Raw genomic sequence first — 23,556 nt, forward strand, 5'->3', positions numbered from 1 at the left:
CAAAATCTTCAGAAAGAAGTGATTTATGTTACTGTCTGCCTTCAGTAATATATATTAATACATAATGCATAAATAAGTATATTGTACATATACATACATAGAAGTGATACCAACCTTCTAAAGGATATACTGAAACCAAAATAATCACTTACTTCAAAAGAAAGTTATTGCAAAAAAAACAAGTAGTGGTCTCTACTACAGTGAGCAACCAGTTTAAGTGCACAGAAGCAGGACAAAAAGCAGCATGTCATTTGAGCACCCTGCCCAATACAGTATAAAGCAATTCTAATTTGGTGTTTTATATTGACAATTGAAAAAGTTACAGGAAAGCTAAAGATACCAAAGGCTTAATGCAATGATTACAGGACATGTGTGAGGAAAAAGGGACTAAATAGAACAAGATCATCAAGAATTTGTTCAACAAGTCATTTGTCTGTAAGGTTCCAGAACTATCCACAAAGGTATTGACATAGATCAATCAGCAGCCACAACTAAAATGAAAATTTTTAATTCAGAACAGCACTAAACCTTTTAGCTGAATTCTCTTTGGTTAGAAAACTAAGGTTTTATCAGACTCACTTTGTAGACCAACATGAAAACGTATTGGTCCCAGCCCTAGGAGTTGACAAACGGCATAAGTGATAACGGAGCAAGATTAAGCTTATGACACTGCAATATTATGACATGTACCTAATACTGTCTGATCTTCCAAACAGCCAACACCATTTTTTACTGATCCCTAATCTCCAGTAACCATTAGTAAGTTAGGATGTCTAATGAAAGAAAACATGAAGTACTTTATTTGTAGACTAATCATTGAAACACTTCTGCGCAAGGTCAGAATGCATAATTTATTTTCTTAAAAAAAAAAAACAACAACTGTAGGTATTAGATGCAATAGATTTCACTGAAAAATAAACACACACCTCAGTTCTTAGTCTTACCTCAGCCCATTTAAGAATACAAGTCATGCAGAAGGTATGACTGCAGTTCTCAGGAAAACCAATCTCTTGTTCTAGAAGGCAGTTCAGACAGATGGGGCATGTGTCACCGTCGTATAATAAAGTAGAACAGGAACAGCTTTCTTCATTTTCTTCACCTGGCATTATTAACATTGACACTAGAATTTTTGAGTTTTTGAAACAAAGTCCTTCTAGGTTTGAACAATAAGGCATTAAGATACAGTTTTCTGTAGTTAAAAGCAAATTAATCGAATTTTCAGGTCTAATGCAGTCAAGACACTGGCCAGAGAAGTAGCTAAAGAATTTATTTCAGGTCAAAAATACTATGCAACATATTTCATACACTATTGTACCAATATTTGCCATTAAAATAAAGGAAAGCAGCTCTAGTGCTATTTAAATAAGGAAAGCTTCACACAGTGTTTCCTATTGGCCATGTAGTCATTTAGACATTGCTCTCCCAAGTTCTTTCTCCTCAGATGTTTGCACTCTCTCTCTCCGTGAAATAAATTAGACCAGCATAGTCTATATTCATTATCCTACATACACATGGTCTACCTTTATTTTAGTTTTCCAGTCTAAGAACTATTTTAATCTGAACATCCTCAAATATTTACCTAATCATGTACATTGAATAAAAAATGCTCCCAATTTTGTTAAAGTTAGAAACTGTTTTCAGAATATAAAAATGCAAGAACTTTTCTTCAAGAATTTTACTCTAAATTAATTATTTTTCTGAATAACAATTGCTATCTCCATTTTTGTTCCGCTACTAGAAGTCAACAAGTAAAACACAGAAGAGACAGGAAAGGATTTGGGGACCCCACAGGCCAAAGAAAAATATTATGCTGAGATAGTGGTTATGTTTACACAACTTCTTTCAAAACAAGCAGCATACTAATTGAGAGAGCAAACGTAAAATCTGACCTTCACAGCTTGAACCCAAGTAACATACTTGAACATTTTCACACACACAGACTTTACCTTCCATGCCTTCATGCTTCTGACCCTCAGTATCTTGAACACATTGCTTTCTGTTCTTCATCTTACAAAATGTAGTCTGGAAAACACAGAAACAGTTTACACAGTTCATTTAGATTGCCACTTGAAAATAAAAATGACCACTATGGATTTAATGAGTGCTCTCCATTTCATTAGACCTTTGTAGAGTAGAAACAAGTGACACTAAGAATTAGATACAGATCATTTACAATCTGTTTGTGATTTATGAGCATCATTAATGCTTTCTAGCAACTGATACTTCCAACTTGAAAATTGTTTTTGTTCAACAAATGCAAAGTTTTTGCAGTGTTTTAAGACCACCAATGGTGCTTTTATTTTTAAAAGTTAAATGTATTGCTAAGTTTCTATGCAAACCACCCCACGTAACACCGCAGTAACTAACACTGCAAGTTGCCCTTCACAAATGGTTGAAGCAACAAAATTAAACACACAGGCACCAGAAGAGTTCGTTGCCTTCCACACCTAGCATCACCGTAGTAGTGGCAAGTGAGAAAAATGAAAGCAGCTTACATTTGCTTGCTTCTTTCGTCATACAATTAGAACTATTGGCATTCAGAAAAAAATGCAGAGAAAGTTGTGTCATCAACCAAGGGACAGGTCACAAGCACAGGTGTAGTGGAGTATCCTGAATGGGGAGGATGCACCTTTTAACTGTTCTCCAAAGGAGCGGTATGAAGTAAGAATAACATGGATAGAGAATATCTTTGTGACCTACATCATATAGGTTGAAAGAATTTGATCTTGCATAAAAACCAGCAAGTGTATGGTCTTTGGAGGCTCACCTACTAAATGCAGAATGAAACACATGCCAAAAAAAAAAGAAGTATCTATACCAAGGACTGAATCTCCTGCATTTCAAACTCCTGTAGCCACAACAGAGATGGTATAAGCACCTAAAGCCCCAGCCCAACAGCCCCAGAGGGACCAGCAGTTTTCTTTGGAACTATATAAAGCTTTAAAATTTATTATTTAAAAGGACAAATTAAAACTTCGCAACAGGTTGAAGAAATCAGAAATTACCAAGATTTGCTACTTAAGCATTCAAACCTGAAGCAAACTGACTGAGGTTTCAAACCCCTAACTCTTTAATGCCTTTGCTAGAAAAAGCAGCAGGACAGAGCAGAGAATGCCACAATCGCACTCCTCAACTAAACTTCTTCCTATTTCACTTACAAACTACACTGGTTTCCCTTTACTACCTGGATATCCAGGAGGGGGAGAGACAGAATTTGCCTCGCAAAATTTAGCTTCTGATCAAGTCTTTATTGCTTGACCTTGGCAGCAGGAAGTATTTTAATGGTAATTTTTTTTTTACTGAGAAAAGAAATGTTCCCGCAGGTACCCCTCACACAACATACTTCTTGCTTTCTTAGGCAATCCAAGAAAGCAGGACTCTGATCTGTGAGTCTCAAACACAGTTCATTAAAGAAATGGTCAAAACTGTGAAACTAATCAGAAATCTATAATTAGAATGCCAAATGGCTTCAATGTTCCCATTAGAAACTACTTTTTAATCCCACAAACGGAACATGTGAATCAAGTCAACTGAGGGTGGGGGAAAGGGAAGAGAGAAAGAAACAAAAACCTAGCTATAAGGGAATTTTCCTCCTACACCACTGTTCTATTTTGATACAAAAATGACTTAAAAAGATATCATTAAGATAAATGCCATCAACTGTAGAGCAGTTACTAGCACTATTATTGATACAGACTGTGTTGCAGTGAATGCCGTGAGTTGTATACACATTCTGTTAGCAGAACAACCACTGACCAGACCACCCCCTATATATGCCCAAGGCTGGGCAAGATGAAACCCAACAAAAGCCAAACAGCTGCTTTAAAATTTAATGCCTTAAACAAGCAAAATCTGCATCAAATTAGGACAGGTAAGACCACCGAAACCACATTTGAGCTTAAAATATGAGATCGGGTCTGTTGTTTTCATTCCGATTTGCAAGAGGACTTTTAAGTGGCTTTGGTCCCAGGAAGTTCAAATCGTGTGGTGGTGTGCGGTATACTTGCTTTTATGTATAAAACATAAGAACATTCCTTCTGTTCGTCTTAACAAAACCTCAGCAATGCTTTACAGAAGCAGAAAAATCCGTAAGGTGTGCTCAAACCTCTCTTAACCCTAAAGTCCCAGGACACATCGCAGCTGAGACCATTTAAAGACAAGATCAAGAATCCTGTACTCTGCATCCATCCACAGAAAAGGTTTTAAATAGACACAATCTAGCTACCGAATTGTAACTTAAGCAGTAGCTGTAGAGTTCATGCTTATTACAACAGAGGTCTTGAGTTTACTATGGCCCATTGCAAAAACAGAACCCACAGAAGCTCTTTAGATTTGTTTTTCCCCAGAAAAAGTAACCTTTTCTCCATTGTACTCTTTCCTAGACACAAAGACATCCCAGAAATTCCTGCAGTTACAATAATTAGAAAAACAGAGATCCTAAAATTTTGACAGAATATCAGTAAATCCAAGATGTGCAGCAACTGAAAACATTTATGCGGTGTTACATCGTTCTTCTCACAAACCTATTATTTAAACAGATAGCGAGTGCCGCTAATGCATTTCACAGATCACTTTGCACAGCGCACCTTTTTGCCAGTTCGACACTGCATTTCGCACAGCACAGCAGAGGAATTCAATACTACTGAAATATAAATATTTATAAAGACATCATCAAAATGTACAAGCTATTTAACAAATTAACTTTGGAAAGACTATTTTCTCCACTACTTTAGAAGTGGCATCACAGGCATTGGAATCGTGGAAGAGTTAAGACTAAAGACTGCTGTTAAATTTATGAAATTAAAAACAGAGTTAGGAAAAAAGAACATAGTGGTTTAGGAGGAGCAGACAACACAGAAAACAGAACTCTTATTTGTCCCAAAATGTGACACATTCCTTTAGATTCTTTTAAACTTCAAGAAGTTTAACAGAAAAGAAGTTTAAAAGTTTACTTCGAGAAGTATTTCTCAGACTTTGTCATTCCAGCTGCATGCCATACAAGAAAACTGTAGTCTTCTTTGGCAAAGAGACAGTGAAAGACACAAGATAAATTTTTTTGTCATTCTCCCAGTTACCAAATTGTATGAGCTCACATGAAGATCATATTATGTCCATATCCATGGCTAATCATGTCCAATCAGGCTAGTATGTATTTGAAGAATGCTAATATCCAAACAATACTTATACCAGATTCCATTGACTCATGACCAACATGTTTTAGTTAGAATCATTCAGTTGTTGATGTGAAATATTAGAAAATATCCCGACTCAGACATGCACAGCACTCTTGACAAGACAGCAACAAGCACTATACATTAGTGCTGACAAAACCAAAATCACCCCCCCCCAACTCTATAGATAAAAATACTTTCTAAGAATGCCTAAACACAGCATAGCATTACAGCCAAGATGGTACTTTGCTGGTGCTTACAAGTTTTCAGTGGAATTACTTTTGAGAAGAAATACCTTATTTAATTTCATATTTGAGATAAAGGCAAGAATACTCCAGTATATTAAACTGAAAACAGTGAACAAGGACATTACCACAAGTACACACTGCCACCCCATCCCCCCATTATTTTTACAGGAGTTAAACATTTCAGTTTTTAGGTTATTCTTCAAAGGAAATTCCTGTTCCTGTATTCATGGAAGGCAGATGCCAAAGACATCTGCCAACAAAAGTGCTTAAACAGAGTTAACCATAGAACATAGGAACAGATTCATCACTGTCTGTCTGAGAAACATAGCTTCATGATGTACTTAAATAACTCTGTAAAGCAGAATGATATAAGTGCCATTTACACACTAAACAATTTTCTGTATCACAAAAAATGTAAGTGTGATTTACCTTTTATATTAACACAAACACCTTCATACAATTAACCTAAAAATACAGATTTATTTCGACACTAATTCACTGTGTATGCAGAAAGACAGACTTGGTCTGTTCAAAGTCATAAAACTGAATTTCTTACTGAAGTAAAATTTATTACATTAAATCTTAAAATTAAATAGGCATGGAAGAATCATCGGATGAAAATTTATAGTAGCCTAATTATAAGTGACACATGAAATTAGCACGTGCCTCCTTTTTGACTAACTACAAGACAAAGTTCTTTATGCCCTGTAAATAAAATGCAACAGCTAAATACACTCTTCCTCCAATACAGTAACTGTCTAGAGACCTATCTACACAGATGTACACTTGTTCAGTTGGAAAGGGGGGTGGAAATCAAGAACACATGCAACAAGATCTCCAGTAAGCAAGTGCAAAATGATGTCCAACGTTGGCTTATCCTTGTTCCCTTAATGGACTTAACTTCGGAAACGTTTGTAATTAACCTTTCAACTTCTTAGATACATGTTGCATCAATACTCATAGTAGTAACTTACTTTGACTGTTCTGTTTCTATTAAGAATATCTTATTTTAAAAAGGATTTGTGGCACTCTTACTTGTGTTTTGATATCTTTACTAACTCAAGAAACAATCAGTTTCAAATATGAAACAAGTCAGCCGTACATTCAACATAGAGTTTATTTGCTTAATAAAACAATAATGCCCTTTACTCTGATCAAAATTTTGGGCAGCAGTAAGTAGGACTCTATCGTCCCGTTTGCATTTGATGGTCTTTAAGAAACCTTGGAAAGAGGTTTAAGATTCTTCCTCAGCAAGCATGTTTTTAAGGAAAACAGATCACAGTAATTAGCCACATTTACAAAATCAGAGGTTTTTTTTTTTTTTTACTAATTAATGGCAGAACATGGAGCATCCTCTGGAGTTCCCCATACAGGCTCACCATAACCTCTGGACTAGTACTGGGCAAATGTCCAGCTGCTGATAAAAATTTGGAGAACTTTTGCCAGAAGTCTTGTGCCATCTTGGAGATGGGCTGAGGAAACACCTAGTATTTCCAATGGCAGCTGAACATTTGAAAAGCTTTTTACCTACTTGTATCATTAAGTCTAATGTAACACATACTCCAAGAAAAGAAAACAAAAGACACTTTTGGGTATTTGCACAAGTACATCAAGAACCTTCACAGCTCTTTTTATTTGGAAAAACTTTTAATTTGTCTGAAGAGCCTGGAAAGTAGACTTGTTTCAAGTGACAATTCAGTAATGTTGTTTGCCCTCCAATAAACTGAGGATCTGGAAGCACTTATCCTGCATTTGCTGCTTTGTGTAGTAAAATCTCATGGCCCAGAACATTAGTGAGAATAGAACCAACAGGCACACTCAAAAGAGGGCTTTTGAAGAGGATCTTTACTCTTTGTATGCTCAAATTGCACCATGTCTGCATTCCCAAATGGAATGCCATAGAACCAACAAATATGAAGAGAAAGAGAGAGACCAGTGCTAATGCTTTGGGGAATAGAAAGAGAAACCTTTTTCTATAGGTGGTTTAAGCCTATTCATGTAGATCCAGTGTCTTGAAAAGAATCAGTGCTATTCAGGCAAGGAGACACTGCTGATTTAAAGATTCTTTCCAGACCCTCTAAGGATGCAATTACCCAAGAGAGCTAATCTAATCTAACAGCTTGCTGCCACCAAAAGAAGCAGCTCTGTTTCTCACCCCTAGAGATGGTGAGCAGACTCAGCTAAGAGCCCCTAACAGTGGTGAGCAGACTCAGCTAAGAGCCACAGGTCTGCCAAAGAAATTGCAAGTGACAGAATGGGGAAGACACAAAACAGGATTATCCCTTTTGGCAGTAGCAAGGTGCTGCAGTAACTAAGACTTTCTTGTCAAACTGCTCCCCTTCAAGGACATAGCAGTACCTAGATTACCTGCCAAGCCCATGAAAACGCAAGGTAAAGTCACAGGAGAAAACTGTCAAAGCCACATGGCTAGAATTATACCATTCTAAACAATACACTGCCTTCTGCCAACTTTCCACTTCCCTATAGAGAAGAATCAAAAAACCCCAAAACAACCCAGTGGATAACCTCCTCAGGATTTCTTTTTCCACAGCCTAGCAGCAAGACACTGACAAGCACACTTACATTGCAGGTGCTGGGGCTACAGCTATGTCCCTGCTAAATTCAGCGCTTTCATTTTTGTGGCCACCTCAACAGTAACAGACTGAATAGCAGCTGCGGACACTCAACACTCATGTCCAGTCAGCATTCACAGAAGTATACAGGACAACATCATAACTGCCTCCTAAGCCAGGAAGGCATGCAGAACTCAACGGAAATGTGCAATTACAGCTTGAGAAACTGCTGCAATGGCTCATATGCAGCAATTATCATCTAGTAACCTGTCTGACCACCCAAAGAGCCAAAAGTTTCAAGGAAGATTTAGAACCTTACAGTGGACACACACACCAGGTAACCTCCTTCCTCTATAAAGCTTATAATCATTAACTGGCTTAAAACCTGCCATACAGACCTCTTCATGTTAAGTCAAGGGAGCAGGCAGTGTTCCTCACTGAAGTTTAACAAAAGAGCACCTGCAAGACATAGGCAAAACATGAGGGCAGTAAGAAAGATGTCATTTCATAAGACCTCACATAATTGAGAATATTCTATAAACTGTGGGGGACACACTGTGTCTTTTACAGAAAGTTACATATTGAAGTGCTGCTACAAATCAGACTGCACTCCAGTGTCTAGCATTTCATAGAATCATAGAATCGTTTAGGTTGGAAAAGACCTCCAAGATCATCCAGTCCAACCATTAACCTACACTACCAAGTCCACACTAAACCAATCAAGGGTAGACTAGACTAAACCATGTCCCGAAGTGCCACATCTACCCACTTTTTGAACACCTCCAGGGATGGTGACTCCACCACCTATCTTGGCAGCCTGTTCCAATGCTTGACTACTCTTTCTGTGAAGAAATTTTTCCTAATTTCCAACCTAAACCTCCCCTGGTGCAGCTTGAGCCCATTTCCTCTCGGCCTATCGCTAACTACATGGGAGAAGAGGCCAACACCCACCTCACTACAACCTCCTTTCAGGTAGCTGTAGAGAGCAATAAGGTCTCCCCTCAGCCTCCTCTTCTCCAGACTAAACAATCCCAGTTCCCTCAGCCGCTCCTCATAAGGCCTGTGCTCTAGACCCTTCACCAGCTAAAACCAGTTAAAAACACTTCAGTTTACTGGACAGTAAAAGAAGGTAGCCAAACAATGTTAGCAGTACCATTTCATGTATCTGTGCCTTGACAAGTCATGCTGATCCTAAAGAAATACAAGTTTCTTTAGTATTCTATAATTACTAACAGTAACTGAAGAATACTTTATTCATCATATGTTATTCATATGTGTAAGGGTGAATAACCCTGTTCTTGCTCTACTTAAAAAAGCCACTATCCACAAAGCTTCAGTACAACACAGAACTAAACCAGACAGACTACCAACTTGAAAAAAAGGGCAACATACTTAGATCACAAAACTTGTACTTTGCCGTTAATACCTCTAACAGCATGGTGACGATTTAATGCTCTTAAGTAAGAGTTATTATCAAAGCCAAAAGAAACCCCAAACCCAACAGATTTATGTATACAAGAGACTGAAGACAGTAATAAAGTTAGTATCACCAACGGGTATCTATTAAGGAACTTCCCATCTCTCTCTGTACTGGGAAACTCATGTATGGGACAAGCATCCCTTCACCTCAGACTCCCAGTCATGCAGCTGGCCCCCTTAATCTACCAGCCTTCATATTCCTTTCCTTCCCAATGTAACAAGTTCTCATTGTTTTTTACCTAGTAATAAAGAAAAATAAGGATATAGGTTACAGAACCATTAGCACTGGAAAAAAAAAAAGCAATAACAAAATGACAAACTCAAAAGTCTTGTGCTAAAATTCAACTGATAAAGCTATGGCAGCCTTTAATGAAATTCCAAATCCCATCCCAAGAAACCATTCAAAAGAGTGAGCCATTTTATCAGTCTTTAGTAGTAGATAACATAAGACAACACACGGCACGAAGGTTTGTGAAACACTGTTATATCACACACACCACCCCCCTCCAAGATGACACACATGCAAGGGCTGATTGCTCATGAGAATCATGAGCATCCACATAACTACTGGGACAATCCGCATGAAGACTGATACTTCCGCAAGCCAGAACAGGTATGATGTTTGACCAAAACAGTTAAAGCACCAAAGGATATTAATTTTCTTTGTCAAAAAACACACTGAAGAAAGTTTCCCTGTATGTATCAGTTCTCAGCATGCTATCACACAAGGCTGAGCCCCATTTTCTGAGGGAGCTCATGAAGAGGTGAAGAAAAGCTGATTACAAGCTTGCACAGCAGTTAGCAGCTTTTAGACATGACAAATTTGAGTTCGGTACTGAACTACAGTTACCTTACTGGCACTGATAGGTAATTATCTACAGAAGGCAAATTTCATTTCTCATCTTTCTGCACTGTCAACCATAAAACACTTTGTTCCACTAGGATAGGTGACAGAAGTTTAGGATGTCTCCTGAACTCATATTAAGGGCTCATACCCAAGTAAGCCACAATGAGAAACTGTACTTCAGCAGATTCCCTCCAGAAGTCAATCTAAATCAATTATCCCTCCATCATTTTCAGTATCTGCCAGCAGCTGTGAGGTTAACTCATCAGACCACATGAAATTACAAAATTACAATTACCAAAGTATACTGAAATGACAGTTCCACACTATCAGTACGTTCAGGGTGACCACTGACAATCAAGATGGTCCAGTGTTCAGGCAAATTCAGTTCACAGACCAAAAACTAGATGAAGCTAAACTTGCTACTCAGCAAGGGGTGGGGGGGTGGAATTCAAAGTATATATTCACAGCTTATCAGTCTAACCTGTAATTTAAAGCTGTGCTTGTGTCCCTACTGGCTCTTTAGTGACACTTCTTAAGTCTGTGAGAAAACTCCTTTCCACTCTGCCAGAGGACAAACCAGGTTACTCAAGCCGCTGTCAGCTCTTGACAATGCAAAAGCAGTGAGGACAAAGCTGCGTAGTTTCCCTATGCACTGAACTAAGGCAATTTTGCAGGGTAGCTCCACAGTAAGGCTGCCATCCTAACACTGCTTTCCAAAGACGTTCTGAATTATACAAGACAATCCCAGACCTAACCTTTACAGAAGTCCATGGCTGGGTCCATGACAGCCACAAGAAGGAATGCTCATTGGAGCTATGGTCAACTGTCCCAGGAAAAAACAGCTTCATTTATACAGAAGACAGGACGAATAGAACCTTCTAAAGACTGATACAAGATGATGAAATGTATACTCACAGAAATTAAAAGACCGCCCTATTTTGCTTTCCAAAACAGTATTTTCAATAGAAGGCAGTATGCACTGTGCTGCTGTTTCACGTGTGCATGTGTATGATAAGACTCCCAACAGAAACAGCACTATACCACAACCACCCCTGTAGGGAGAACATGTATGTATGCCAGGGGCTAAGCCGTGTTGTTTTATATACTGCTGATAAAACGCTGAAGTACTGTACTGATTAATATAATACAAAGAAATATGAAACAGAAAATAGCATACGTAACATTCTATCACAAAATGTACAATTCAGCACTTAGGTGTTTCTTCTAAGTAGTCTGTGACTAAACTGGGTGAAATTGAGATTTTCAAATAACAGGAACTAATTAGGGATTAGATACTATTGTCATGGTGCACATGGTTCAAGCAACTAAATCAAATCAGCATAAGCTCATGACCTTGCCTTCTGCTGCTGAGGGTCCTTAGTCACATGCATACTTTTGCAGCTGGCAGGGATAGCATTACATTCCAAAGTCAGCAAAAATGGTTCAGCCATTTCCAAGAACAGTTTAAAAACAAATAAACAACAAAAAAAGTACTTTTTTCTGGCCACTTGGAAGCACCAGTGTTTTCATGCTTTCTACCAAAGAGCAGATACTTGGCAGTGGGTCACTGAGATCAAGAACATGCTTTCTACACAAGCAACCCTTCCAAACCTAGCCATGTCATAGGATCTGGGGAAAAAAGTTTGCATTTACTCAAGGAATCTTTGCTAGTCATTGCATTTAATTTTTTCCCATAAACTGGATCTGTGCTTAGCATATACTAATAATTTGAAGTTCCTATCCCATTGCACTGCACATGCAACATTCCCACAAGATGAATGAGCATACTTCAGCCAGTGCTATGGCAACACAGCAGGACTTGTTGCAATCATTTCTCTGATGCTAAAGAAACTAGGAAGACCATCTTTATTTTTCTTAATACCATCCTAAACGTGCCCAAATAGCTGGACTTAAACACCAGGGATGCAGGAGCTGAACCAAAAGACCTTGCGAAGACAGAAATGGAAAAGCTAAGACCCTTTAACAGTAGAAGGAAAAATGATGGGTAAAACTGATGGAGCAAGACTGAACTCAGATTAAAAGCTCAGGGGCAGTAGCAATGGCAAGAAGCACATTTAAGATGCAAAAAATTAATGGGGCAACAAAACCAGAGTGGTAGGTGATTAGAGAAGTATATTGAGCCAAAGAAGAAAGGGCTGAATCCAGCAAAGGAAGAAATAGCATACAATTATCCAATTACAGAATACTACTATTTTTTTCTTTCACCTACATCATGGTAGTCTTATTTCTCAGCTTCTGAATGTTGAACCCCTGCAAACTGAAGGGCATCCCTCTAACAAAATTTATGTAATGTATAGGCTCCCCTATAATTTTATGGATTTACTTAAATGGAAAAAAAGCACTACAGAAGATTGCACAGAACCATACACACATGCTTGATAAAAATACACTGAATTTGAGTCCTCTATTAAAAGCATGCTGTTCTTTCATTTTAAGCATCAAGATTTTAGTGATATGACATGTTCTTTTGATATTAAAAAAATGTGTTTCCATAAAAAGTAATTTCAGCTTACATGTAAAATATACAGACATTGATTCAAAAACAAACAAAAGAAAGAAAATAACACAGCCATTTAAAAGTATATTTTGCCTCTCTGAGGCATACTCTTTTTAAAAAAAAGCACTAGATGAAAGCTATGGTATCAAAAACACGGTCCTCCACCTCCTTTTGACTTTGAATAACAGTATTTTATAAGCTCAGGTCAAAGACCTACACTAACCTCTTATAAATCTTGGACAAAATGAAATGCTGCATTTTTGGAAGATGGTGGAAATATGAAGAGTTTGCAAAGGATTTATGACAACTGAAATAATTTTAAGTGTAATTGTATTTTGCACAAAATCTCCTACAATATTTATAGAATAACAATGCATTAGATGTCATTTCAGAAGTAATAGCTAGATGAGGAGTAAGCAGCTTCAATTACTGTTGATCTTGCTTTCACAGCCCTTACTCAGCAATAACTTTCAAGATAGCTAACATAAAGCTAGAAAAACATGGCCAGGAATGGAAGACAGGTGTGTGAGAGAAGGTTTCCTTAACACCAGTAACAACACACAAAAGGTAACAAACTATTAAGCACGCAAGAGGGAAAAGTCAGATCTGAGCTTGAAAATACAACCTGAGCTCCATGACCTTTCCTTTCAACTTGTGAAGAAAGTCTACTAATAGAAAAACATGCTAATCACCCTTTTGGGTTACTTTCACCATATAGAGGGCATCAAGAAATCACCTATAACAAAACAGTACTTCACTGTGAATTCTTAAGTAACCAACCTAGTTTTTGTTATAATTAATTATTCTAGCTCATTGCAAAAAGCTTCAAAAAACACCTTACACTTCCTATGTCAACAACACTAGAAGCTCCTTAGAATGATGAGCCCCATTCTCATTCAAACTTTCTGGCCAGAATAACAACCACAAAATAACCGCTGGTACCAACTGACTTATCCAAGAGTTGTATAAGGTGCCTTTCTTGCTTGGGCTGATGAAACATCATCTTAAAAATCATAATTGTGTAGGTTTAGAGAAAAGAACATACTTTACCTTCATTGTGATAGGTATCTTTATTTGGTAACAACTCTAAAATGAAGCTCCAATGAGCTCAAGGTAGTCCTAACAGACTGCTTTTCTCCAACAGTTTCATAGGACTTCCGATTGCTTTTTGTTATACCTATTTATCCACAGGGGTCACTACCTTTTACATCACAAGTAACAAACTAAGAATGTTTAAAAAAGGCAAAACTGTACAAGAAGTGCTTAGTCAGTGGCTGTACAGAAAAAAAAGAAGAATTTAATTGTCCCTCCTGTGTCCAAAATTGCTGAAGTTATTTGCTCTGGATAGAGAGCAGTCCAACTAACAGCACTCATCTACCTTCAGATTCTACCTTAAAGCCCAAGTTTTGAGTATCAGTACAGCTCAGCATCGTGTAAGGGTCTCCATCTCTTCTGTGGCACACCAAGAAAGGCAGAAGTCTTCAGTGCTGCAGTTTTGGCCTGTGTTACTATCTAAAGGTATGGACACACATGAGGACATCTACCCAGACACCGATCCCATGGAATTTCACATTCCCTATTACTGCTGGCAGTCTAACAAAAGCCAGGTAGTAAGGAGAGAGACAACTAGTGTTAACTCAACATTTCCAAACATTTTCATACTAGCTTGGAAAAGTTCCAAACACCATTAAATGCATCAGTCAGGTTTACTCACAGATCGTACCTTTGAAGGCAGATCGCAGTTAAGCACTACTTACAGACCTAATAACAGAGGAACAAAGATTGCATTTTAATGGAAGTTCAGCAATCCTTAAATAAAATCTGCATTAAGAGAGACATTATTATTAATGTCTATTAGAAAAAGTTATTAGATACTGCAATTTACCACAATTTATTAGGCTTTAGAAAACAGCTTCTGGAAGACCTATTTATTCTCCTTCCCAATTCTCTCTACATACCCATTCATACTTTTTTAAAATATATTTATATATACACACACGTGAAATAATCTGAAATAATCTCAGAAAGTTAAGAAGAGATGCCAATGGCCACAGATGAATTAAAACACTACTTTTCATGCTTGCTCTGATGGAGCATTTTTGAGTTAAAATTCAAATTTTATGTTCTCATGTAGAAAAAAAAAAAGTAATACTATTGTTTCATCAAGTTAATTTGTGAGACAGCATTACTTGATAATAAAAAATGAATGGCTGAAAATATTCATTTTAGCACAACATACACAACTGTAAGGCACAGATGCACATATGCCTACAGGTGTGTGTATATGTAAGTATTAGTTATATATTTGTTAGCTGAGTAACTGCATTTTACACAGAGTTTATTTTCATCTGGCCTACTCGTACATAATTAAATGTAGTATTTTTATCATCCTTTGTCAAGTCAGCTAACAATTTCCCCAGCCTAGAAGTGACAACTTCATTTGGTTAAATTTAATTAGCTTTCCTTAAGACTTTTAGTTGGAGAAACAATCTGATGCGCCATAAAAATAAGCTGTAGGAAAGCAGAATGTTTCTAAAAGCAAAGGGCAACTTCCTTAGCACTTTTTTTTTTTTTTAAAAAATTCCTGACAGAGAAAAACTACTTGTTGAACCTGGTGTGGGCCACTGAAGTACAGAACATGCTTATTCAAGCTTTGAGAGCCCCTCCAATGCAGTCACCCTGCCTTTGGCACTCCACCAGATGCAGATGTAGAGAGGTGATGGACAACTGTTTAGGACAGCAGAGCTGCAACTTTAGGGAACAGAAAGGCAGACGCACATTCACCTTCCATCTTCCAGCAGCTGCAGTCCTCCATTTGTTATTTCACGACTGCAGCTAACTTCCTACGCAAGAGAATCATCCTACTCAAGTGGTTCAGGGTACCAAAACCAATCAACTTTCAAACCCAAAAGAGAGACATTCACAGCCTTCTCTATTCGCAAACTGTGCCCATATCCTCAACTGTTGGTAAAAAGGCATCAAACAGGTAGGGAAGAGAAGATACAATGTCACTGCACTCATATCCTCTCAGATCAAGGTCACTGACCTTCAGAGCAAGGTGGACTAGTGCATACAGATCAAACAAAATGTGCCTTCACTGCTGAAAAGCCATGAACTAACCCTTGTTTTGAAACACTCTACGGAATACGCACATCAGAGACCTCTGGCATTTATGAGTACTGAAGAAGGGTTAGGGCATAAATCTGTTTAACACTATCTCCAACTTGCAAAAAAATTGAGCAATGATGAGATTTATAAAATCCACTTTAATCTTAAATGGTTTAGCAGATTAACTGTAACCATTTCAGAATTCATTCAAATAAATTGATAACAAAGGTCGACAGCACTGAATAATCAGTTTAGCTATCAGCAGGAACTGGACTACATGTTTTTGTTACTGTTAACTGGAAGGACATTTCTCCTCCCTCACCTTAGACTGCTGGCAAAGCAAATCCCAACACTGAACAGTGGACTGATAGAAGGCCAGGCTTCAAGAATTTTGGTATAGGTATGGCAAGTCAGTCCATCACACTTTTTCCAGCAGTGTTCCCCTCCCACCCCACCCCCGCCATTAATATCATGTATGTTTAAATATAGCATTAACTGAAATAAAATCACCCTTAAGATAATTACTAAATAAAGCCAACTTTAACTTAAGTTTTTGCACAGGTTTTTTAGTACTCAGGACACTGGAAAACTGAGACAATTCTGCAAAGAATCCCTATAACAGGGGAAAAAACCTGCTACAACACAACAGATGCTTGTAACCAGAGTAGAGCCATCTACAAGTTTTATAAAACCAGAGGCTAGAAGTCATGCATCAACTGTGTCAAAATACAGCCATTTGAGAGCACAAAGTAACTCTCTATCATCTGGATGTTTCAAAAGCGCTAGCTGAAAAACTGGAGAATAAAATAAACTCACATCTCCTTGTTGAGTCAAACTCAACAACCTTCACATACTGTGTCTCAGCACTATAAATACATGTTCAAAAAACTCACCGAATTCCTGGGGAAGCGTTCCCAGTTTTAAAGATAATCTGAATATGAGACAAACTAGTGAACCCGGGTTTACTGCTATTAAAGAAGGTCTGAAAAACATTCTCTTTCAAGACCATTTAGATGAGGGGGATCCTACCCGCCACAAAGTTGTCCTTTCTGCTTATTCACAAGCAGACTTTAAGGCCAGTGGAACATGAAAGAAAATCAATGTATTTCTTATTTAGGCCATTTAGCACTCTTCAATTTGACACATCAGCAAATGTAAACTACTGAAAGGAAAGCTGCAAAAGATTTAACATTGTGACTAAAAGTCTAAATACCCTCCCCCTCCCCAGTATTTGTCATCTTGTCTAAGGAAAACAGAACAACAAACACTGTATTCCTAGAAATTCTAAAGGAAACATTTAAAAAAGTACTTGGGATTATTTCCAAGTCTTTTCCATGTGACTAAAAAGGATGCCATCCATTTTTTTAATCTTGTGAATCTCTAAATACAGCTTTCCAGTTAAAAAAGAGAAGGCATGGATTACCATGTATGATCAACCAAATAATAGCAAAGTTTAGTCACCCTGTAATTTCACTTAAGAAGCCTACTATTTATTTCTGCTAAGACTGAAAGAAACCATGACAAAATGACTAAAAGACTTCCCCCATTCCTCTTCTGTAAGAGTCTGAATACCCACATAGTAAAAGTCAGATTACACTTCACTTAAAACTATAATCCACTGAAAGAGAATTAAAATCCCCCAATACATTAGTGATATACAAACATAACATCAGACACTAAGTTAGCCAGATCTCCCTTTAAGGTTATCAAAGCCCTAAAAAGCTACAAAATTACAATCTTAAAATAGCTGTTCAATAATCAGGGGCATTCCAACCTGTTATATAATTATTACTTAGATGTGAACAGCCTTAACCACCTCTTGACATTTTAAATAGGTGATTCTTTGCAGTACCTAGTTACTGATACAAATAACCAAACAGTAACTACCCAGCCTTTCTCTCTGTTACCTCATTCGTCCTAAAAAATTAAAATTAATTAGTAGTCTAAAACAAAAGCACTGTGAGAGGAAGGGGACCACTTTTAGTCCTACCAGAATTGTTTTGAAGAGTTTTGAACGTGGAAATCAGTTGTCAAAGATGAGTTACATTTGGGGCTCAAGCTAATAATATTCTTTAGTACTCACCAAAGGGGGAGGGGGGCGGGGAGGGAAATGAGGACACAAGGTACTCTAAAATACAGGAAGAAGCGGAGTCTCTCACTGGCTTGATAACTGCACCACTTCCAGGCTCCAGCGCTACTCAGTGCAACTTTACTGATGTTTCAGTCAGTCGCGAAGCCCCAGCAGCACAAAAGCGGAGCCGGGCTTTGAGCTGAGCCTCTCCGTGCAACTTCCTCCGCAACTGCAAACTCTTCCACTAAGTCCCGCTGCTCGAAGGCGCTCTTCCAGCAGACGCCGCCGGTACTTACGGCTCCGGGCGGCCGGTTCAGCGCCCGCCCCGCCGGCAGCCCGCCGCTCCCGGGAAGAGGAGGGACGGCGGTGCCTCCCCGGACCGGGATCTTTGTTCAGGCCGGCCCCGCTCACGGATCGCCGGGCAGGGCGGCTGCCGCTCCTCCCGCTGCGCCTTCACAACAGCTCTCGGCGCCGAGGGGGCCAGCGGCGGCCTGCGAGCGGCGGATGGCCCCGGCCGCCCCCCTTTGTTTCCCCTCTCGCCCCAGAGGCGCGGCGGGCGGCCCAGCGCCGCACCGGAGGCCGCGCGGCCTCCCCGGCCTCCCCCCGCGGCCTGTCACGGCGGCCGAGCGGCAGCGCCGGGCCGGTCCAGCCTCCCGGCCGGCGCCACGACGCGGGCGGCGAGGGGAGGGGAGGGGAGGGGAGGGGAGAGGAGGGGGAAAACCCGAGGCCGGAGCCGGCAGCAAACCCCGCCCTCTGCGCGGCGCGGCGCAGGGAGGGAGGGAGAGAGCGCCCGAGCCCGGCGGGCTCCGGGCGGAGGCGAAGGCCCCGGCCAGAGCGGGACGGCGGCACCGCCCGCCTCCCCTCCCTCCCGCCAGCCCCCTGCCCGCCGCCCCGCCGCCGCCCCACCTCGGGGAGCGGCCCCGAGCGCTCCCCCTCGCCGCACGGAGGCTCCCGAGGGAGGCGCCCGCCCCCCGCCGCCCCCGGCCCCAACCGCCGGCGTTCACCTGGCGCCGCGGCGTCCCCTCGCGCGGTCACTGCTCCGCGGCCGCCCGCATCGAGCGGAGGCTCCGCCGCCTCGGGCCTTCCGGGAGCGGCGTCCGCCCGGGCGGGGAGGGCGGGCGGGCTGGGCTGGGCTCGGCGGGGCCCCGCTCAGCGGCCGCCGGGCCACATGTCCGCGCGCCGCCGGGAGTGCGCAGCGCCGGCGGGGGCCGCGGGGGGGCGCTGCTCTGCCGCCTTCCGCCGCGGGTGGGGGTGGGGGAGGGGGGCGGCGGCGTGGCCCGCCAACGAGACGCCTCCAAACCGCCCCGCGCCGCCGGCGGGGGCATTGTGGGATAGGTCCGCCGGTGCCCTCCGCGGGGGGGGGGGGGGGGGGGGGCACGTGACCCGCCGCCGCCGCCGGTCGGCGAGGAGCCAATGGGAGAGGGGTGGGCAGGCGCGCGGCGGCCGGGGCGGGGAGGGGGCCGCGCGTCGCGGGCGGGGGCGCCCCCTGGTGGCGGCGCGGCGGCAGGGCGCGGCCGAGGGACGCGCGGGCCTCAACGTCATCTGACCGCGACGTGGGACACCCACAGTGCCAAATATTTTTTTTTTTTTTTCAATTTAATAAAATTATCCAAAAGGAGCGTTGGACGGAGCCCTGCGACCTGCATGAGAAGGCGGTGGGGGTTGACGAGCGGGCCTAGGCCCAGCCTGGGCCTGCTGTCCTCTGCCTGGGGGCGATGGCGGCGGTGGGGCGAGAGGCCCGGGGCAGGCTGGGGCCTGGGAACCGCCTCTGCCGCCGACCCGACTGCTCGTCGAGAGGCCTGGGGCTTTCAGCTGTGTGCCCCCAAAGGGCCGCCTCATGCCGTCCCCCAGGAGCCCCCAGCATGGCCGCGGCGCTGTGTGGGGCATGGCGGCAGCGTGGGTCCTGCCCCACGGCCCCCACGGCTGCGCGGGAAGAGGCAGCACTGCTGCTGCAAGGGCCGGAAGAGTCCCTCCAGCTGCCAGTGGTGACTGGTGCTAAATAGTGCTTGTGGGCCTCACAGAAGTAGCGAGATTTAATCCTTATATACTTCTATAACCATTTTTTTCAAAGCAGTTTGCCACATTGTCATACATCCTGATTATAGCAAACAGAAGTTTTTCAATGCAGCAGCTCCTGTTGCACGCCGGTCCTGTTTATACATCTCCATCACAGCACCCCCAGACTCATGTGTTTGCCCGTGGCTCCTCCACGCAGGCTCAGAGTCAGCAGGGAGCTGGGGGGAGCTGTGGATCGCCAAACCCTCAGCTGAAGCCCCAGGGCAATGCACCTGCCATAGCAACAAACTACACGGAAGGGGAACCAGCTACCCCAAATACGCAGGCTTGTTAGAGTGTCTCCTCGCGTCCAGAATGAAGCTGTTGCAGCCTGAGTGGAGTAAAATATGTGTCAGAGTCAGTCTGTCAAGAATGATGATACCTTATTAGTTGCCATGATTACTGACAGAGTATTAATTTAGGATTAACTCAGAAGAACTTGAATTAAGTAAGAGCAGCCTGCGGGGACAGCATGTAAGAAGAGTCACAGGAAGAAAGCAAAAGACTGGATTCATTAGCAGGCTGCAGGGAAATGTAATAAGAAGCAAGACTACAACCATAGGTAGGAAAACACAGAGTTATGAATGGAAATGAATGCTTTAAGGTAGGTCTGACTTTAAAGTTATTAAGGTTAATGAACTCCCCAAATCTTCAGTGGGATCATCTAAAGAAAGGAATAAGCTCTTTTGAAGGTTAGCATTAAAGAAAGCTCTGTTATAAAATAAGAAAGATGACTTTCAGTGCTGTGTTTTGAACAGACTGAAATCTTGAGTGACCCTAGAACAAGACACTGACGCAATTAAGAAGGAAGAACAATAGCAGAAAAACAGCCGTAGCAGAAGAACAGCTGTATGTTTGACTAGCCGATCACAGAGGTAAGGTTTTGTTGCAAAGAGGGCATGCTATACAGAACTGCTGTATGTTATTTGTTACTGTTGAGTCTTTTAATTAAAATGACTAAGTCACTTGGAACTCACAAATGCAGAGAAAGCCTCAGTATTCACTGTTTCTGTCACAAGTCATGGAGACGTTTCTGTCATCTACTCATGCTGCACAGATCATGTTGCACAGAAGAGCCAGGCAAGCTGAAGAGAGGTGTCTGTGAGAGGGAGGAATGCAAAGAGAAACACTCAACACTTCTGAGGTGTGGTCTATACTTTTGTTTGATCCTCTGATTGTGTATCTTGCATCTGTTCCAGCACTGGCCCTAGAATAGAATCATAGAATCGTTTAGGTTGGAAAAGACCTTTAAGATCATCCAGTCCAACCATTAACCAAACACTACCAAGTCCACCACTAAACCCATTAAGGGTGGAGTAATAATTTCATGTTTCCTGGCTTGGTGGCTGGATTATTTTTTAATGAAAGTAAAAACTAGGAATCATTAAGGTTGGAAAGGACCTCTAAGATCATCAGTCCAACCATCAACCCAACACCACCATGCCCACTAAACCATGTCCCAAAGTGCCACATCTACCTGGTTTTTGAACACCTCCAGGGATGGTGACTCCACCACCTCTCTGCGCAGCCTGTTCCAATGCTTGACTACTCTTTCCATGAAGAAATTTTTCCTAATATCCAATCTAAACCTCCCCTGGTGCAGCTTGAGCCCATTTCCTCTCGTCCTCTCGCCCTCTCGCTAAATACTTGGGAGAAGAGACCAACACCCACCTCACTACAACCTCCTTTCAGGTAGTTGTAGAGAGCGATAAGGTCTCCCCTCAGCCTTCTCTTCTCCAGACTAAACAATCCCAGTTCCCTCAGCCGCTCCTCAGAAGACTTGCTCTCTAGACCCTTCACCAATTTCGTTGCCCTTCTCTGGACATGCTCCAGCACCTCAATGTCTTTCTTGTATTGAGGGGCCCAAAACTGGACACAGTATTCAAGATGCGGCCTCATCAGTGCAGAGTACAGGGGCATGATCACTTCCCTTCGCCTGCTAGCCACACTATTCCTGATAAAAGCCAGGATGCTGTTGGCCTTCTTGGCCACCTGGGCACACTGCTGGCTCATGTCAGCTGGCTGTCGACCAACACTCCCGGGTCCTTTTCTGCCAGGCAGCTTTCCAGCCACTCTTCCCCAAGCCTGCAGCGCTGCATGGGGTTGTTGTGACCAGAGGGCAGGACCCAGCACTTGGCCTTGTTGAACCTCATACAGTTGGCCTCGGCCCATCGGTCCAGCCTGTCCAGGTCCCTCTGCAGGGCCTTCCTACCCTCGAGCAGATCAACAATCCCACCCAGTTTGGTGTCATCTGCAAACTTACTGAGGGCACACTCAATCCCCTCATCCAGATCGTTGATAAAGATATTAAACAAGACTGGCCCCAGTAGTGAGCTCTGGGGAACACCGCTTGTGTTAATCCAGTCACCAACTGGATTTAATTCCATTGACCACAACTCTCTGGGCTTGGCCACCCAGACAGTTTTTTACCCAGCAAAGAGTACACCTGCCTAGGCCATGACCCGCCAGCTTCCCTACGAGAATGCTATGGGAGACAGTGTCAAAGGCTTTACTAAAGTCCAGGTAGATGACATCCACTGCCTTTCCTTCATCCACTAGGTGGGTCACCAGGTCATAAAAGGAGATCAGGTTGGTCAAGCAGGACCTGCCTTTCATGAACCCATGCTGGCTGGGCCTGATCCCCTGGTTGACCTGCACATGCCTGTTGAGCGTACTCAAGATGAACCACTCCATAATCTTTCCTGGCACCGAGGTCAGGCTGACAGGCCTATAGTTCCCTGGATCCTCCTTCCAGCCCTTCTTGTAGATGGGCGTCACAGTGGCAAGCCTCCAGTCATCTGGGACCTCCCCTGTTAACCACGACTGCTGATAGATGATGGAAAGTGGCTTTGTAAGCTTCTCCACCATCTCCCTCAGTACTCTCGGGTAGATCCCATCTGGCCCCATAGACTTGTGAGCATCCAGGTGGCGTAGCAGGTTGTTAACTGCTTCCTCCTGGATTATGGGGGCTTCATTCTGCTCCCCGTCCCTGTTTTCCAGCTCAGGGGGCTGAATACCCTGGGGATAACTGCTCTGGCTATTAAAGGCTGAGGCAAAGAAGGCATTAAGTACCTCAGCCTTTTCATCAACCTCGGTGACAATGTCCCCCCCTGCATCCAACAAAGGATGGAGATTCTCCTTGTTGCTAATGTATTTGTAGAAACATTTTGTATTATCTCTTACAGCAGTGGCCAGATTGAGTTCTAGCTGGGCTTTTGCTTCTCTGATTTCCTCTCTGCATGACCTAATGAGATCCCTGTACTCTTCTTGAGTTGCCTGCCCCTTCTTCCAAAAGTAAACTCTCCTTTTTTTCCCTGAGTCCCAGCAAAAGCTCCCTGTTCAGCCAGGCCAGTTGTCTTCCCTGCTGGTTCGTCTTACGGCACATGGGGACAGCCCACTCCTGCGCCTTTAAGACTTCCTTCTTGAAGAATTCCCAGCCTTCCTGGACCTCTTTGACCTTCAGGACTGTCTCCTAAGGGACTTTCC

The 23,556-nt window shown here is 42.3% G+C and overlaps 1 protein-coding gene across 4 annotated transcripts in view; it reads right to left on the reverse strand.

The window, feature by feature from the left end:
- Nucleotides 1-19,037, reverse strand: part of SCAF11 (SR-related CTD associated factor 11) — a 51,792-nt gene extending 32,755 nt beyond the window's left edge. The window contains exons 1-3 of one of the 4 annotated variants that reach the window (XM_075707745.1): nucleotides 19,020-19,037; nucleotides 1,947-2,022; nucleotides 945-1,099 (exon numbers count right to left, since the gene is read on the reverse strand). In XM_075707745.1, the coding sequence (XP_075563860.1) occupies nucleotides 945-1,099; nucleotides 1,947-2,007 (216 nt within the window). In that variant the 5' untranslated portion in view covers nucleotides 2,008-2,022; nucleotides 19,020-19,037. Of the gene's footprint in view, nucleotides 1-944; nucleotides 1,100-1,946; nucleotides 2,023-8,390; nucleotides 8,452-14,559; nucleotides 14,578-18,103; nucleotides 18,327-19,019 lie in introns of those variants that run through there. The other 3 variants (XM_075707751.1, XM_075707763.1, XM_075707756.1) reach the window with 3 other exon arrangements.
- Nucleotides 19,038-23,556: the final 4,519 nt, after the last annotated feature.

This window comes from Pelecanus crispus, chromosome 1, assembly GCF_030463565.1.
Source record: "Pelecanus crispus isolate bPelCri1 chromosome 1, bPelCri1.pri, whole genome shotgun sequence".
Taxonomy (NCBI): Eukaryota; Metazoa; Chordata; class Aves; order Pelecaniformes; family Pelecanidae; genus Pelecanus; species Pelecanus crispus.